At 41.5% G+C, this 18,062-nt stretch overlaps 1 protein-coding gene across 1 annotated transcript; it reads right to left on the reverse strand.

Annotated features, from left to right (window-relative positions):
• Nucleotides 1-3,062: 3,062 nt before the first annotated feature.
• Nucleotides 3,063-17,642, reverse strand: CCR3 (C-C motif chemokine receptor 3). The gene is made up of 2 exons (XM_046642923.1): nt 17,534-17,642; nt 3,063-4,491 (listed from the first exon to the last, which is right to left on the reverse strand). The coding sequence occupies exon 2, from the start codon at nt 4,478-4,480 to the stop codon at nt 3,401-3,403; it is 1,080 nt and encodes a 359-aa protein (XP_046498879.1). The 5' UTR covers nt 4,481-4,491; nt 17,534-17,642; the 3' UTR covers nt 3,063-3,400.
• Nucleotides 17,643-18,062: the final 420 nt, after the last annotated feature.

Here is an 18,062-nt window from a genome sequence, read left to right on the forward strand (position 1 = left end):
AGTGGCACGGAAATACCCCAACTCCCTTACCCCTCGGATGAGCTAACGAAGACTGTGAGTCACACTGTTTCCTGGAGTTTTCTAACAGTTTTGAGCTCTAGTCAGCCCTGGTGGAAGGCAGCTTGATAATATACCCTTTGCTGGCATCTTCTTCTTCCTGTTTGACTTCCCTACTCCCTACCAGAGTTTTCTGCACTTTCCAAATAAACTGCTTTCAAATTCTTGCTCAGGAACTGCTCTTGAGCAGAATGTCACTTTCTCTGTGTACATTTCTTCATTTTCTCCAATCTACTTTCTTTAGCAGGCCTTTGGGCCCCCATCACTTTATAGTCATTTGAGTCAGATGGGCCTCTTCCACAGAATGGCGAATGAGTTTTCTAGAAATGGATCTTACTCATCTTTGCTTCACTGGCATTTTCCCTAGTCAGTCATGCAATGTTCACGATGTGTATGCTGACTACCAGAAGCTTGATGCGTTGGTAGAACAGACATGAAGGGGCAGGTTTGAAGGGGCTAGTGCTGCGCCACTAACTACGTGTAGTAGCCACTAGCCACATGTGGCTATTTAAATGAAAAGTGAATAAAAATTAAAAATTCAGTTCCTCAGTCGCATCATCCACATTTCAAGCGCTCAGTAGCTGCATGTGGCTAGTGGTGGACATATTGGACAACACAGCTATAGAACATTTGTATCACAGTAGATTGTTCTGTTGGACAGTGTGGGGCTGGGGAGCAAAATGGAGCACAGTGAATCCATGATTTGGTTATGAGCAGTTTTGTGTGGGTGACAAAGCTCCTGAAAGCTTTCAGGGGCCAGGGGAGTATGAACAAGCACCTATATCCTGCACTTGTGGTTACCTGAGGGCAGACACTAATTCACAATGCAAGAGAGAACCAGTGAGGTAGAGATAAGTTTTTAAATGATTGCTTTATTTACATTTTGACTGAACCACAAGAAAGAGAAAAGGTACTTAAAAGTTTCCTAGCTAAATTGAGATTCGTGTTACGTGGTTTAGTGTTCCAGGTTCACATCCTGTGCTGCCTATGAGGGGTCAGATTGAGTTAAGAACTTTCAGACAAGTGTGAAGGTAAGAGAAGTCAAGGCCACTCACCAGCAGTCAAAGCTGGATGGAATGGATGGCCAAGAACACGCATATCCCTTCTCCACACATTTGATTAGGAAGTGCCATGTTTGGACTTTGAATCTTTCCTGCTCTTAAACTAGAAGTTTCTCTCATTTGGCATTGGCAATTTTCTTAAGATATGATTTTGAACTCTGGCAGTGCAGGACAAGAACAGTGTCCAATTCAGTCTGATGGTGAGCTCCCTAAATACAGGGCCCACGATGTATTTAAATTTGTTTGCCCAGGACTTAGCTGAGAACATGGTAGGTACTCAGCAAATATTTACTGAATGAATGAATGATAAGTGACCAGATGAATGAATGAACTTATGAAATCTAAGTACACCTTTCTGAACAATGGGAATACACTTGGTCTTACAGCCAATGGGAGATGATGCTGTGGGATTATCCGCCCTGCCCCACCTTCCTCGTTGTTTTACAATCTGTTTTGTACACTTTGAGCAGCCAGTTCCTAATACTTTAGCAAGATGTGGGTCTACCTGGGCTACCCGGGGGCTTGGAGATGATCAGACCAGGCGGCAGAGTTAATTCCTGGCAGGTGGCTTCTAATGTCCTTAAAGCTGGTAAGTGGATACTACATCTGAATAGCAGCCTACCCTTTTATTTTTACATGTATATATATATACTTCTAAAGTATTGTCTACGTTTTGAGTAGATAACATGTTCCCATGGCTAAAAGTCCAAAAGGCGCAAAAGGTATTAGGAGAACAGTCGCACTGCACTCTTTCTCCTGTTCTCTAACCATATCCCTCCCCAAACACAACCATTGCTGCTGCCTTCTTTTGTGCACTTTAAGAGATGTTCATGCATCTAAGCACAATGCAAAGTGTGTGTGTATCTCCTTTTTTTTTTTTTTTTTGCATATGATGCATTCTGTTTTGCCGTTTGTTTTTTTCAACCAACCATATATCGCTCCTGGTACTTTGATCCTTCATGCTGTGTCTTGGCCAGATTCTTCTCTGGGTGCTCCTGGCACCTCCGTTATCAGCTGTTGATCTTTCCTTGTCTCCACACTTGCGCTTGTCTCCTAACTTACCTCCCTGCATGGTTCTGGAACCTCGACTCCATCCTCTATGTGTTACCAGTCATCTTCCTAATGCACCATGTTGATTGTTTTACTCCCTGCTCTAAACCCTTCAATAGCTCACCCTGCCTTCCAAACAAAGCCCAAGATGCTTTGCCTGAAGTGCATGTCCTATCCCAATCTTCCCACCGCACTCTACTGCCCGCAAATGTTTGTGCCCTCCCTTCTTCCTTTGTACTGGCCATTCCGTTGGCTTAAGGCACCTTCCCCCAAATCCTCTCTAAATTCTGCACCACCTTCAGCACCTTCTCAAAAGCCACTTCCTCCATGAAGTCTTCCTCCCTCAGATTTCAGCTCCCTTCCAGCCCTGGCGTAGCATTGAGTGTTTGCACTGGAGCTGGTTGTTTCTGTCTTACATCCCCTACTAGACAGAAGGTTTCGTAGGGACAAGGATTGTGTTTATCTTACACATTTTAGCATCTTTCACTTAGTCTAAAGCAATGTGTGTGCATTCTGTCTGTGTCACCTAAACGCAGTTGCTGGATGAACAGTGAGACTGGGGTTTGGGAGGCTATGTCCGCACATTTCAGGGCTCTGAGAAGTTTCTATGAGTAGGACCTTTATTCTTTATGGTGAAAATACCAAATTGCTCTTCTATGCAGTCACTCATGGAAAATTTGGTCATTCTGTGTGACTAGGAAATCAATTCACTGTCAAGAATATTGGGAGCAAGTATGACATGCTATTATGTTGCTTGATAGTACAAATCTGTAAACTAAAATTAAAAGAGTCTTTTCATCAAGCAAGGAAAGAGCTAGGCACGGCACATTAAGAAGTAATGCAATTGATTTATTGTATTTTGTGAAGTATGTTTCATTTGTGTTGATAGTTGGCTGAAGTTTTAAAATATAAAGAGTTTTACCCATTTGTAGCTGCATATAGTAACTATCTAACATTCAGATGCATTAAAATGTCTGTAAATCTTCAGAGAATCAAGCAAAGCTCTACTTTTAAGGGTTGATGATTAGTCAACTGCCCAGCCTTTGACCTTTGGTAATGACTTTGGGGTGCATAAATACACTGCCACCTTTGTGTACATATTTTAATGTCTTCAAGTGCTTCAGTGTTGCACTGGAAGTTCAAAGGACTGGCGTAGAGGTCAATGTGATTGACTTAATGTGTTTGCTTCATCTGCCCAGCGCATCTTCTAGAGGCGATTTTCTGCATCTGACCTAAAATGCAGCAGAGAGTTCCTGCTCCCCTGTTGATGGGGATACAGAGCTGGCTCTTTCCAATTTCTCACTAGGAAGGAATGGGATGTATTTGCACAGGTAGATGGCCACGTACGTGTGGAAAAAGTGGTGGAGGTTCTTCTGGAACCTCTCGCCAACAAATGCGTAGATCACAGGGTTGACACAGCAGTGCGTGTAGGCGATCATCTCTGTCACCAGCAGGGCCATGTCCAGCTGTTTGCTCTGATCACAGCTGGTCCCAAGGAAGGTTGTTTGAAAAGTGGAGAAAAAGAGAACCAGGTTGTAAGGTGCCCAGAAAACAAAAAAGACCACCATGATGACAAAAATGAGCCGGATGGCCTTGTACTTTTTCTTGTTAGGGCATCTCAGCAGTGTTTTAATGATTCCTGAGTAGCAGACAGCCATAATGAGCAAAGGCAGAGCGAGACTCAAGATATTCATTCTCAGAACATGGGTACTCTTCCAGATATTTTCTGCTGTTTCTGGGTAGAAAGGAAGGCAGACATACTGACCAAATTCCTCTTGGAACCCATGGAAGATAAATTCAGGGAGGGCTGCTAGCCCTGCCAGGCCCCAGGTGAAGACACTGGTTATGATGCCAAAAGTGACGGTCCGGGTTCGAAGGGCAAACACAGCGTGGACGATGGCCAGATACCGGTCTAGCGTCAACAGGATGATGAAAAAGATCTCGCTGTACAAGCCCGTGTAACAAAGCCCAATGAGGAACTTACACATGTGATGGCCAAAAACCCACTCATCCCGCCAAACGTAGTGAATCCAGAATGGCAGAGTGAAAAGAAAGAGCAAGTCAGAAATTGCCAAATTGAACAGGAAGATGTTGGTCATAATCCGGAGCCTCTTGTATTTTGTGAGGATCACCACCACCATCAGATTGCCCAGCAGACCAATCACGACCACCAGAGAATACAGTGGGGGCAGGAACTGGGCCGCCAGCATCTTGATGTTGATTTTTTCACATGGCAGTGACCCATCATAGTCATAAGGTGTGGTTCCTTCAGCCTCACCCACAGTCTCAGTCCCATCTAATGTGGTCGCCATTTTCCTTGTCTCTGTGAAAGAAGAAGAGAAAAACAACCCCAGAATTAGGCATGATCAACAAAAACTACGTGTGATAAACAACCTATATATTTAAAGGTTCTTCAGCATGTACTTCAAAAAGTATATCAGAGATGCTACAGGGGAGGTGTCAGGAATGAAAGAGCTGAAGTTTTGAAAGTCAACATGACCCATGATGGGAAAAGAAACAGAAATGTTGGGGATGGTGGTGAAGAATGGGGATATTGGCTTCTGAAAGCATTTGAAGGAGGAAACACAAAACAAAAAAACCCAGGCTGGATAATAATATAATAATTATTATTATTACTGTATCTTTTAAGGCATTTTCCATTTTATGTTTTACATTTTATATATGACTTTCAAAATCATCTTGCCTGTTTAAAAACCAAATGCTTGTAATAATAATAATGGTGATTGTTATTATTACAAATAACTGCCCCTCTCCATGGCCCCATAACAATGTGCTGTTCGTCATAATTAATGGGAAATTGAACCTTCAGGAAATTTGGTAATTTACGCAAAATCCTCTGAAAGTAAGTGCAAAAGTTCAGGCTAGATCTTTGGTGTCTATGTCCAATTACCTCATCACTAGATTCAAATGCAGTGATTTTTAAGCTTAACTTTTGAAGACTTAGCTATTATAATTCTTATTAACTATTGTAACAATTAGAACTGCAAGCAGCATTAAGCTAGGTTGTTTCCGTTTTCCTGCTCCTGAGAACGCTGAGACAAGATGGTCATGTGCCAACAGTAAACCCTTTAGAGTTTCTCCTTCAAAAAGGAGTTGAGCCAAAGGAGTAGGCCAATGGAATTTCTTATTAAATTTGATATTTTTAGCCCAGGATCCCTAGGGCCAGTGCCTGCTTTTCTTAAGATCACAGACTTGCTGGAGGAGAAGAAAAACAGACAAGGAAGGAGCCCCATGAAGGGCAGTTAATCTCTGCACTGCTTCATTGGATGGAGTCCCCCTGACTTTCTCCTTTCTGTGAGCAGGGGACACATGTGAGGATATGAATGTACAAGTCAATGGGCATTTCTCAAGGTAAGTCTTCGAAATGCAATAATTGAAGCCATGGCAAGGAATTGTTTTTGCTTCTTAATGGAATACAGAGCCCCCAAAAGTCAGCACCTGGGAGGGTTCTGTGCAAAGTGAGAGTAGAGATGGGAGATGCAGAAACGTCCCAAGCCATCCCTCTCACCAGCTTGGACAAGCCCTTAACTCCGAGCCTTCTTTACTCATCTCCAAAATAAGGGTCATGGTATCACTCAAGGTTGTGGTGAAGATGCAATGAGAGAGTGTATGTCAGGTCATATTTCAAACTCAAAAAATCTGTAAAGCTGGTAGGAAAGAGAAGTGAAAGAAAGACGATGAGAAGCCACTTCACATGAAATTAGGAAAAAAGTAGGGTCTCTGGCTGGAACTTGTTGATCTGTTTTCATGGCTCTGTCCTGGCACACCACCCACTGACGTATTGAGGCTTTTGAGATGGAAAACGGAATTGAGAAACAACTGATTTGCATGATCTTATTAGCATTCTTACTCCTATTGGCATACTCCACAGAAGCTGAGAAAAAATGCCTATCATTTTGTCTGTTATGCATTTACAGTCACAGAGAGTGAGCCTCTAAACCTCAGTGTCTAAAGCCAGGAAGGAGCAGAGCTGCTTGCTCCGGACAGCAAAGGTATCATAGCCTCTACTTATCACTAATCATTCGTATTTTCTTTCCTTTTCTCCCAGACCGATCTAAAAACAAGTTAAACTTTTTAAAAAATTCACTAAAATTTTGTTCAACTTGAGGATCATGCCTTTAACTCCTGTGTCACTTCCATGAAACCAACATGATCAGTACGACAAAATTGTAGAATCTTTTGAGAGCTCTAGAGCACAAAGCACAGCAAACCATGCAGGTTCTCTAGGGTCAGAAGCCGAGTCCTTGATTACTAGGTACGTGAGGTCAGAGATATGAAAACAGATATGATTCTCATACACATACTGTCTACACAGTCCTAACCAAAATAAATATTTAGGTCTGAAATAGTCAAGAGATTTGAATTAGACTTTTAAAAATGGCTTTTTGTATTTTAGAAAAATGAGATGGTAATAGGAAATAAACAATAAAGGAAAGTAAAAACCATTCCAAATCTCACCTTGAAGTTTACCACTATTAACATTTCTCTATGCAGATATGCAGACATGGGTACAAGTTTTACCAAAAATGAGATTATACTACTTTAGCTAGTTCACTAAAATTACTCATAGTACAACTCAACTTTGCAGTGTAAATGAGGTTTCTTTAGTCTCTGAAACTATTTGGATCTCTGTAGCAGCTTCCCCCCTGCTGGGTAGCAGGAAAAAGGATTCACAAATTTTAGTCCATAGTGGTTCATCTGAATGATGACTTTAGGTTTTACTCATCCTCTTTATGTTGCCAGCTTATAACTTCAGTTTCTTTTCTTCTCTCACTGGTCGTCTCTAAGCTGGCAGTGGAAGTATGGGGGTGGGGCCAGCATGACCAGAGGCACAGGCAGAGTGGAGAGGGGTGCTCTGGTCTCCTATTGGTACTTGATTTATGTGGTTGGTGTCTGCTGAGGTGGGGCGAACTAGTCTGAAACCTGAGCCTTTTGCTGGCATGTGCTGCAATGGTTTGTAGCTAATGGCCTCATGATCCTTTCATTCTCAGTCTTCCCTGGGCATTGGACATCTCCCAGGTGATGGAGTGATGGAGTGTTCCCTCAGCTCTGGCTGCAATGGAGAACCCTCTGTTACTGCCACATCTCCACTAGAGTCCTGGCCCAGGCTGTGCATCTTCTCCTGAACTGGCAGGCACCTAGGCAGACATGCTCCTCCTTGACTCTATGTTCATGTCATGTACAAACCAAGGGATGCTCAAGAGTGTAAACTAGATCTTTTTTCTGCCTGATCACCAACTGAACTTCACCGGCCACTCCATGTGGGTCAGGAGTTTTGAAGAGAGACATCTTCTTGGGGGTCCTCCCAGTTTATCAAACAGCCCCCTGTACCCCCCCAGTTCTGGTCAAAGACTGAATGAGGAGATAGAAACCCACAGGTGTGACTGCTTCCTTCCATGACCATTCTCTCTTTTCTTGCAATTCCTGGAGTCAGAAGGAGAGGAGCCCTCTCCCCCAATTCCTGTCCGGCCAGGTCCAACTAACTATATGCAGGCTCCATTTTCACTGTGTAATGTGTAATGAATACCTCTCCATGTTAACAAGCACAGTTTTACATTCACCAAGTTTAAATTTTAATGAATGTTGCAAAGTTGAGTTGAGAATAAACATCTAGAATTGGAACCCTTCTTTAGAAAATATATTTAAGTTAGGAATGCCATTTTAATTATCAAAAAAACACTTAGGTGATGACACTCAATGCTGATGAGCTTGCAGCCAATCTGGAGGTCTTATTGCTGATACAATGTAACTTGATTCAATAAGTTTGGAAATTATATATATAGGAAGAACCATCAAGATACACATGGCTTTGATTCAATAGTTCTACTCCTAGGAATTTACCCTAAGGGGAAAAAGTTGACCAAACCAAAACACAATGTGCACGAAGATGTTCATTACAGCATCATTTTCATAATAGAAAGAAACAAAGAAATGTGGGAATAGTCTAAATGTTTGATACATGAAAGGTATTTTGAATAAATTGTAGTCCATTTATACAAGAAATGATTATGTAGTCGTTGAAACTAGTTTTGGAGACGAGATAGAATCACAGGCAAATGTTTATGAAAAATGAAGAGAACGTAAAGTGTATAAATTAAGATTGCAACCGCATGAAACTATATGTACATATAAAAGGCAATAAGCACGTAATTAAGATAACTGTGGCAGGAAAGAGGATTATAATTTTTAAAGTTGTCAAATTAAAATTTTTTTAATATTCCTTTATCAATTAAATTGTAGTTGAAAGCAAGTGCTTTTAAGCAGGGACTGCTGGAAGATTTGGCGAATACATTTTCTTAAGGTAATTGGGTTGGAAACCTAGGTAAATCACAAGTTGAAGGGTTTACTCATGAGAACTTGAAACCACAAACTGAGATCTAAGAAACTTGAGGTGGAGGCCACACTAGGGAAAGCATTTGAATTTTGTTTTGAAGTTTAGAAACGTTGGTAGCTTGAGTCTCTTCTTTGATCTTGGGTGGGGCTAACGTCCAACTACTAGACCGGGGAAGGGAGATTTTTCTTACAGTCTTGGGACCTGCCCAGGCGGGGGCTCAGCCAGCCTCCACGGGAACACTGAGAAGGCCCTTCAGATGACCATGGCATGCACTTCCATGCAGACATGGGGACAGCAGCTCCCAGGATGCCTCCAAATTATCCAGTGTGTGATACGACCACACCCACATTTTCTCTTCTCCTTGCTACTCTACAAATCGTAGTGTTTTTGGCAAATTCTGAGGTTGGAGGATAAATACAAGGCCCCTGCTCTTCTCTTGCTGGGCCCCAGACCTTCAGCCTGTGTGGCTGGGCACTTTGCTTAGACATCCCTGAGGGAACACGAGAAGGGCACTTCCAGGAGTTTCCAATAATTCAAACCTCCCTGTCTTTGAAGAAATGGAGACTATTTCCCTGCACCCTCAAATGCCTCCCCAAATGTAAGCCAGAGCCCTTCCTAATGAGCGTCAACTCAGAGAGGCTTCTTAAACTCCAAAGACACCCCAAAGAAAACCAGTGCACTGTGACTCCAACTCCTTGGTCCTGAGCGGTAGTCCACACAGTGCCTCTGAAGGGAAGAAATATGCATTTTCACCATGAATCAAATAATGCATGATATGGTCAAAAACTTTCTTTGTATGATGTATTTTGTTTCTTTATCGTCCTCAACCATCTGGGAAGGGACAACATACAGAAAAGAAAATAGTCTCTGAGGTCAGAAAGTTTACATTCTTTACACATAATCACTGTGAGATGAGTCAACAATAATTTGGTCTTCCTTGGGCCGTCCTCACAACTTTGCAAGGTAGGTGTTTACATCCTCATTTTATAGATGAGTAAACAGGGGCTTGGCAAGGCTCGGTCACTTGCCTGAGGCTATTCTGCTAGTTCACAGCAGGGCTGGGACTCGATCCTGTGTCCTTGGGCTCCAAAGCCCACACTCTTATTGCCTGACGGTTCCATTTAGTAAGAGCCTCCACATCCCAAGGTTACATAAATGTTTATACATATTTTAAATCTTTGTGGCTCAATTTTTATACATATAAATCTATGTTTAATTTAGTTTGATAGATGGCATGAAGTGCATTTCCGTTTTACTTCTCTTTTGAAATGGTTGGCCAATTTAAAAACACCATATGGTAAACCACCACCCTCTCCTCCTTGGGCTTGAGACATCGCCTCGTCATATATTCTTTAGTATTCCTGATTCTGTTTGTGTACTTTACATTCCACTCCATTGACCTCCTATTTCTGTGCCAGAAACACTCGTTTAACTTTTATAGATTTATTAGATTGTTTATATAGATTATCTGATTATGCCACTCCCTTTCATTATTTATTTTCACATATGTCTTACCTGTTAGAGCCATTTGTCCTATTAGACAGACTTTAGGATCACTTGGTCAATTACTTACAGAAACATAATTTAGAGTGGGATTATATTACATTTGTAAATAAACTTAGGAAGAATTGGTAACTTTATAATATCAAGTTTTTATATCTTGGAACTTGATATGTTTACTTACTCTACTTTCTGGAGTTCTTTTAGTTACTAGTCTTGCACATTTCTTATTGCTTTTACCTACCTTTGTATTTTTTTATCTACCTATATATATCTGAGGTTACTGTGAATGAGATATTTTTCCCTAATAAATTTTCTGACCAGTTATTGGTATTCAGGAAAGAAAATTATTTTATATTTTTTAAGCTGGTCATCTTACTATTGTTTTTTTTTTTTTTCTTAAGATTGGCCCTGAGCTAACATCTGTTGCCAATCTTTTTTCTTTTCTTCTTCTTCTCCCCACAGCCCCTCAGTACATAGTTGTATATTTTAGTTGTGGGTCCTTCTAGTTGTGGCATGTGGGATGCTACCTCAGCATGACTTGATGAGTGGTACCATATCCGCGCCCAGGGTCTGAACTGCGAAACCCTTGGCTGCCTAAGAGGAACGCAGAAACTTAACCACTCAGCCATGAGGCCGGCCCCATCTTACTGTTTTGTAAAAATAAATTCCTTTAGGACTTCTAGGTAGATAACTGTTTTGTGTGTGTGTGAGGAAGATTGGCCCTGAGCTAACATCTGCTGCCAATCTTCCTCTTTTTGCTTGAGGAAAATTGTTGCTCAGCTAACATCTGTGTCAATCTTCCTCTATTTTGTATGTGCAATGCTGCCGCAGCATGGCTTGATGAGCAGTGCCTGATGAGTCTGTCCCTGGGACCCTAACCTGCAAAGCCTCAGCTGCCTCAGCAGAGCGTGGGAAATTAACCACTATACCACAGGGCCGCCTCCTAGATAATCCTATTATCTGTGAAACAGTGATAAGATTAGAACTTCCTTTCTTGTATTCCTCATTTGTTTTTCCTGCCCTACTGCTTTGGCTGGAACTGCCACAGTGATGTTAAACAGCAGTGGTATCTGTACTTTTGTCTGGTTCCTGATTTTAATAGGACGCCCCCCTGACTTTTCAAAGGCCCCAAAGCACAGACTAATTAATAGGCCCTTCATTGTTCTTTAAGACAGTCCTAATTTTAATAAAAGCCCTTAAGAATTTGAATCTTCAAGAATGAATGGCAATTCAAAAATTAAATCATTGGGTATAAGCCTGAAAAAATAAAAAGAGGAAGTTTTCTGAATACTATTTATCTTTAAGGGATAATAAAATTAATATTTTTTGAGTAGATGCTTGTTTGATGTTCCCCTCTAGAAACTTACTTCATATGATTTATCACAGTGGCAGTGTGAAGTAGATATTTTTATTATTCTGATTCTACGGCTAAAAAAACTGAGCTCAGAGCAATTCCATAACTTATGATTACACAGATGGCAAATGGCTAAGTTAGAACTTGAATCCAGGTGTTCTGGACTCAAAGAAACCTAGACATTCTCTGGAGCCTCACCTGCCTGTCAGCATCAGCCCACTGGATGCGGACCTGTGGTCTGATGGCAAACACCTTTCTCAATTTCAGCACCATTTCCTCACTGTGGACATCTACTCTACGTAGAAGTCATGACACCCAGTAATAACAGTGCCATAGCATGTGATCCATCTATGGCAGCCAAAGCCAGAGATAGTCTGAGTTAACCATTTGCAATATTTCTCAAACTAGTCTGAATGTTTTTAGAAGTAAATGTCAATAAGCTCTTGTCAGACAGGAGAAAAAAGATACTATTAATTTAAAATCCATTTTATTCTAAAACTTTGCTAAAGTGGAAAACCACTATGCCTAATAATGAACAGTGCTGATCCTTGACAATAACGAGAATTTGGTTAAGATCAGGCATGAGTGACAGAAGACCACATGCTAAATGGTATCCCAGATTAGTAAAATCACTAATCTGGGGTGTGTGTGTGCATGTGTGTGTGTGTGTTTAATTAAGTGCTTAGTCTTTTTGAGGGGATCAGCCCCTCAGGTGAACTTGATAAATCATCCAACGAGTATAGAGAAGAGAGCAGATATGAAGTCACTGCTCACCACTCCCAATCTACCTGCCCATCTGGCAGAGCCCTGTCTGAAGGTGACTCCCAGTGGTGATCATTCCTACAGCACTGGTGTTAAGATCATGTCCCATGCCCAAGGCCCTAGGTACTTTTGGCTTCATTGGTATCTGGTGCCAGGGAATCTGTAGCCATAAGACTTTTCTTTCTTATGTATCCCTGGTCCTCCTCAGTGTAGGATAATAATTTAATTCTTAGGTCTGAAGAAATGACTGTGCGACCTAGAGCAAATAGCTTAGCATCTCTGCCTCAGAATCCTGACGTGTAACGTGCTGATGAGAAGAGTTACTGCCTCATGGGGTTCTTCAGTCATTCATTCAACAATCACTTATTAGCACCTATGACAGGCAGGCACTGCTCCAGGGACACAGGCATGTCAGCGAACAGAATAGACCAACATTCCTGACTTCATGGAGGTTCATGGAGTTGGGGCCACAGATAACAAATAGCTAAAAACTACACTGTCTCAATGGCCATGAGTGCTACAGAGAAAGATAAGATAGGAGATGGGGAAAGGGAGTAGGGTGGGGTTGGACAGGTGCAATTTTAAATTGGAGGGGGGTCAACAAAGAGCCCTCTGAGGTGACATTTGAGAAAAGACTTGAGAGAAGTGAGGGAATGAGTCAGACAGGTATCTGAGGGATGAGAGTTCCAGGCAAAGAAACAGCAAGTGAAAATATCCTAAGATGGGAGAGTTGCTAGACGTGTACTTAGAAGAGAAAGAAGGCCAGTGTGGCCAGAAGATGAGTGAGGGGCGAGTATCAGGAGAAGGTGTTGGAGAGGTATGGGGTAGAGGTGGGCAGGGGTCCAGTGTAGCCATGCAGCCACTGAAGAATTTTGGCTTTTCTCTGAATGGGATGGGAACCATTGGAGAGTTTTCATTAAAGGCGTGACATGATCCAACTTATATTTTATAAGGATTGTTTTGGCTGCCATGTGGAGAATAGACTGCGGAAGGAAACTTAGAAAAAACAGACCAGTAAAGAAGCTAATGTGATAATCCAGGCAAGATATGATACTGGATTGGACATGGTGGTAGGAGTAAAAAGGGTGAGAAGTGGATGGAATCTGTATAAATGCAGAAGCAGCACTATAGGATTTGTTGAGAGACAGGATGTCGGTGAGAAATAGTCAAGGGTAACCCTAAGAATTTTGACCTGAGCAACTGGAAGGATGGAGTTGCCATTAACTGAGTTGAAGAAGGCTGAGGGAAAATAAGCCTGGTTTGGGGCATGTCAAGTCTGAGACGCCTCTATGCCATCCAAGTGGAGAGGACCAGTAGGTGGTTGGATATAAAGCTCCAGGGGAGAACTCTTGGCTGAAGATATAAAGTTGACATTTGTCATCACATAGATGGTATTTAAAGCCATGACATTGATAAGAGCACCAGAAAAGGAAGTGTAGATAGTAAGGACTGTGTCCTCAGGTATGCCAAATTTTTTAGATCCTGTCCAAGATAGTACAAGACGACCTTGGAGGAGGAAGTATCTTTTCTGCCTAAAGAGATGTTTTTATGTTTCCACAAATAACCAGTGGGCTACAGAGCCCACCACCCATGGTTATAGAAAAACCTATCAAATGATTAGTAGCCAAAATTTGTTTTAACAAGGCGATTCAGCCTTCATTAAATTCTTTAGTTATAGTAAATGAGGAGTTTGAATTTCTACAAATGGATTTGGATCACAACCAAATTAAATAACCTGATGGGAAACCAGGATTATATTAATCCATTTATTTACTGACATGTCCAATGGAGCGACATGAGAGGTCGAATTACCTTTCACGAAGAGGACAAGTAGGTAGTAAATGGGTGGATAGAGAGGTAGAATTCCAGGCAAATTAAAGACAATCAGGAATAAAGGAGAGTTCTACTAGGCACTTAATTTTGACCACCTTAGGATCCTGTGAAATGATCATTTCCCGTAATCTATATACAACACATCTATTAATTTAATCTAAGTTTATATGCAGCAGGGGTTTCTTTTAAAACCCCATCACACACTGACTCTATGGTTAACTAGAGTTACAGATTAGCATGTGATGGGGTTTTAAAGTGGTCTGAGACTATAACCAAAGCACTGTGCTAGGTCCCAGGCAAGACATTTAATGTGAACATTGCCCAAGTGAAATGCAGTTGAGAGGAAACCTCATCCAACAAAGATACTTTGAAGGAACCCGAGGTACCCACCCTGGAGAAGAGATGTGTGGGTAGGAGAGACAGCAAGATATTGGCTGTGTAGATGAGAATCAGAATTATGTTTGACTCCCAGGGTCATCCCCCAGAACTAGCAGGAGGTAGTTCAAAGAGGCAAATTCAACCATAACATAAGAAAGAGCTTGAGCAGGATTATCCAAAATTATGGGTGCCTCGTGAGGCCCTGAGCAAGGTGTGATGAGGAATTCAAGCTGAGGCTGCCTGGCTGCCCGTCGGGGACATTGCGGGAGGGGATTTCCACAGTGAGAGGAAGGTTGACTACAGCAGTCGTTCTCAGTCTGGCTGCACTCGGGACTCACTGGAGAGCTTTTGAAATCCCAACGCCAGGCCATTCCCCTGAACAATTAAATTAGAATCTCTCGAGGTGGGACCCAGTCCTTAGTGACTCTTAAAGCTCCCCCAGTGATTCACATGTGCAGCCTAGGTTGACAACTCCTGGACTAGGTGACATGAAGTCCCTCCTAAATTTTATGAATCTGTTTTCTATCTCCAAGTTACATACCTTCCAACTTCCTTAAGCTTAGTTGAGAAGAAAAGGGGAATTTTAGGGGTAGAATGAAGAATATCCTCAGTTGCAAGTGGCAGGCAGTCCCCATGTTAGTGCAGGACTGGTGCCCAGTACGCTACCGGCAAGTGATAGCTGCTTCATAAATACTTCTTAGATGGATGGAAGGATGGAGCAGAATAATTTGTACTCTGCTTTTCACCGTTAGACTATACACTTGAAACATTATGTTCTATCTCAGGTACCACAGTTTAAGAGGGTTAGTGTCAACCTGGAGTACAGGACAGGCTAGGATGATAAAGCTCCAGAAACATCAGCCACAGTTGGAAGAACTTTGAATGTTTTGTATGAAAAATGAAAAGTCTTCAGATTTATTTTAGTTCCTTTTTTTTTTGGCCACTATTTGTACATCCTTGGTTATCTAATCTTTTTTTATTAAAGGATTGGATTAGGCAATGTTTTAGTCCCTTTGAGACAGAAAAGTCTATGATACGCTAACTTTTTCTGTAAAAGAGGGAGTAGACCCTCCAGAGAGCAGAAATTTGATGACATTGGGGGAAAGAGCTTGCTGAGAACGCCCAAACTGTGCAGGAACAGAATGGGCTGCCTGGTGAGCCAGTGAGCTCCCTCCCTGGAAACGCACAGGAACCTCCCGAAGCTGAAATCATGAATAAATACAATCTTTTTCCCAGCTGCCGACATATCCCAGCATCGCTATGTTAGGGCGGCACACGACCTCCACAGCTGCTAATCATTATGATTAGTTACTAGAGCAAAAGTTGCACCCCATTCTGGGAGTGTGGGTGATGCATTTTAAGTGGCTTGGTTTCATCCACCTGTCAAGTGATTTTGGATATTTTTACGACTTCCTTGTCCAAAGATTAGACTTACTCTTTATATTTCAATAGGGGTGTTTCAAATGTAGCTGATTTTTAGTATCTGTATGCAGGCTGATATGTTATTTACTCGAAAGAGATGATCGTGAAGTATACGTTTTCATAGGGAAGGTACGCCCACGCAGTCAAAATAACACGGTTAGGGGGTGTTCAATGTGACCAGAGGGCTCAGCTTCCTGGCCCCTGCTACTTCCACCTCCACCTGTGCCATAGAAAGAGAAACACTGCTTCTTTTTCAGGTACCATGTTTGTTATAATTGATATCACACTTGTATATCATTTTGTATTATGATATTTTAAATTTTATATCCTGCACCTGCTTCCATATAGTTAAAAATTATTTGAAAATGTAATTTGTAATGACTCCAATATATTGTATAGGTATTCATGGTTATTTAATCATTGTCTTATCATTGTACGATTAAGTTGTTCCCAATTTGCACTTTTATTAAATAATGCTGCAACAAACATCTTTGTCTGCAATTTTTTTATTTCCTTAAAGTAGATTTCCCAAAGCATAATTTCCACCTGTAACCATATTTCTTGAAGCATTTTGCCAAGTCGCTTCCAGAAAGTGTGTCACAATCTATTTACTCTTGGCACTAGTAGGTGACAGTGCCAGTCTCAGCAAGCATCCATCAACACAGAGAAGATTTAAAAAAAAAATTAGTTGGTCAATTATATGGGCAAAAGGGAGTCATTGTTGTAACTAATATTTATTTAATTACTGAGGGTTTTTTTTTTAACTTTAATTATTAGTCATTTGTATTTCCTTTCCTGCGAATTATCTGTTTGTGCCCTTTACACATTTTCTTCTGCTGGGTATATCTGCTTTTTTCTTATTGAGTCATTCTTCCCCCAGAAGAAGTAACAGCCCGCACCATTCAGTGTAATCATGCCACCTTCTGAAAAGAGCTGCAGATACCCTCCAACTCCTACGGCTTCCATGTGCCAAAGACCCCATATTCCCATCGCCTTCCCTCAAAACACTTGTCAAAGAACAGTTAACTTCCATCCTCAACCAATCCAAGGTTTCCAGAAGATTAGGAAGGCTTTTTATCCCTACCCTCTAATGCAGGTCCAGGGAAAGCAAGCAGTCTACCTTGTGGAGCCAGACAAAAATACACCAAAGCGATCCATCGACTGATTCACCTAATAGCTTGCCGTAGACTGGAATTTCAATGAAAACTTGAAATATATACATATATATACAAAAGTAATATACAAATATATCTACACACATATGTAAATTATATTTTCGCTGGCTGTTTCTTACAAGTCAATGTGAATAAACACAAAACTACTAAGCGTAACTCTTTTGCCGTGGTCCTATCCTCAATAGTTGAGAATTTATGAAAACATAGGGAAGGTCATGGGCACAGCTGGTCATGTTGGCTGAAGAGGTGTCAATGGCCAAGTTTGGATGAGTGGAAGAGGCAAGCACATCATCGTATGGATGGGAGAAAGAAAGGGAAAATGGAGGAAAGCAAGAAGAAAAAGGACATATTTTACAATGTGCTCCCCCTCTTTGGCCTCGTTCTACCTACTAAATTGTGGAGGACCTTCCTCTCCTCTGCCTCCTCGACCCAAGGTATTGCTGCCACCTGCCCAGACCCCTCGCTTCGTCTCCCTTTTCCTAGAAACATAACAGTCTACCTGGAAGTCACTTCTAAATAAACAACTTTTGTTGCATTTAGTAAGTTCTTGCCCTGATGGGAACAAAAAGAAAACAAGAGGTACCTGCTAATTTAGCAAAGTCCTTTATGCGTCCAGTGATAGCTTAGGTCTTGCCACTCATGGACCGGAGATACCATCTGATCAGAGACATTAGTAAGGTAGGAAACTACACAGCTTCCTGTTTTAAACAGGCTAGCTTCTCAGGTTTTGCAAGTTTTCAGAAAGATAGCAAGTTTGGTGCAGTTCTTCTTTTCTATGACTGAGAGAACACACTAAACACTCAGTTGAGAAATCCTTGAGAACACTGCTGATGTTCAGCAGCTATTTCAGGGGTTCTGCATTCTCCTGGCAGGGTTTATTTTTTTGGAAGGAGGGGATAATTCTTGAAGAAGCATTGCTTTGACCCATGGGGAAGCAAAATGAAAAATGAAATTGAAATTTCCCCGTGAAGGAAGAATGAGAACTAGGGGATAACCTAATTATTCTATAGAGCTCTTCATAGACTTTGATGAGGCAAATTGTAGCATAGGTTTGGACAACCCAAGAAGACTTGAGTTGAATTTCAGTTGTGGCACCCACTGCTGTGTGACCT

The sequence above is a fragment of the Equus quagga genome, chromosome 1 (assembly GCF_021613505.1).
Source record: "Equus quagga isolate Etosha38 chromosome 1, UCLA_HA_Equagga_1.0, whole genome shotgun sequence".
Taxonomy (NCBI): domain Eukaryota; kingdom Metazoa; phylum Chordata; class Mammalia; order Perissodactyla; family Equidae; genus Equus; species Equus quagga.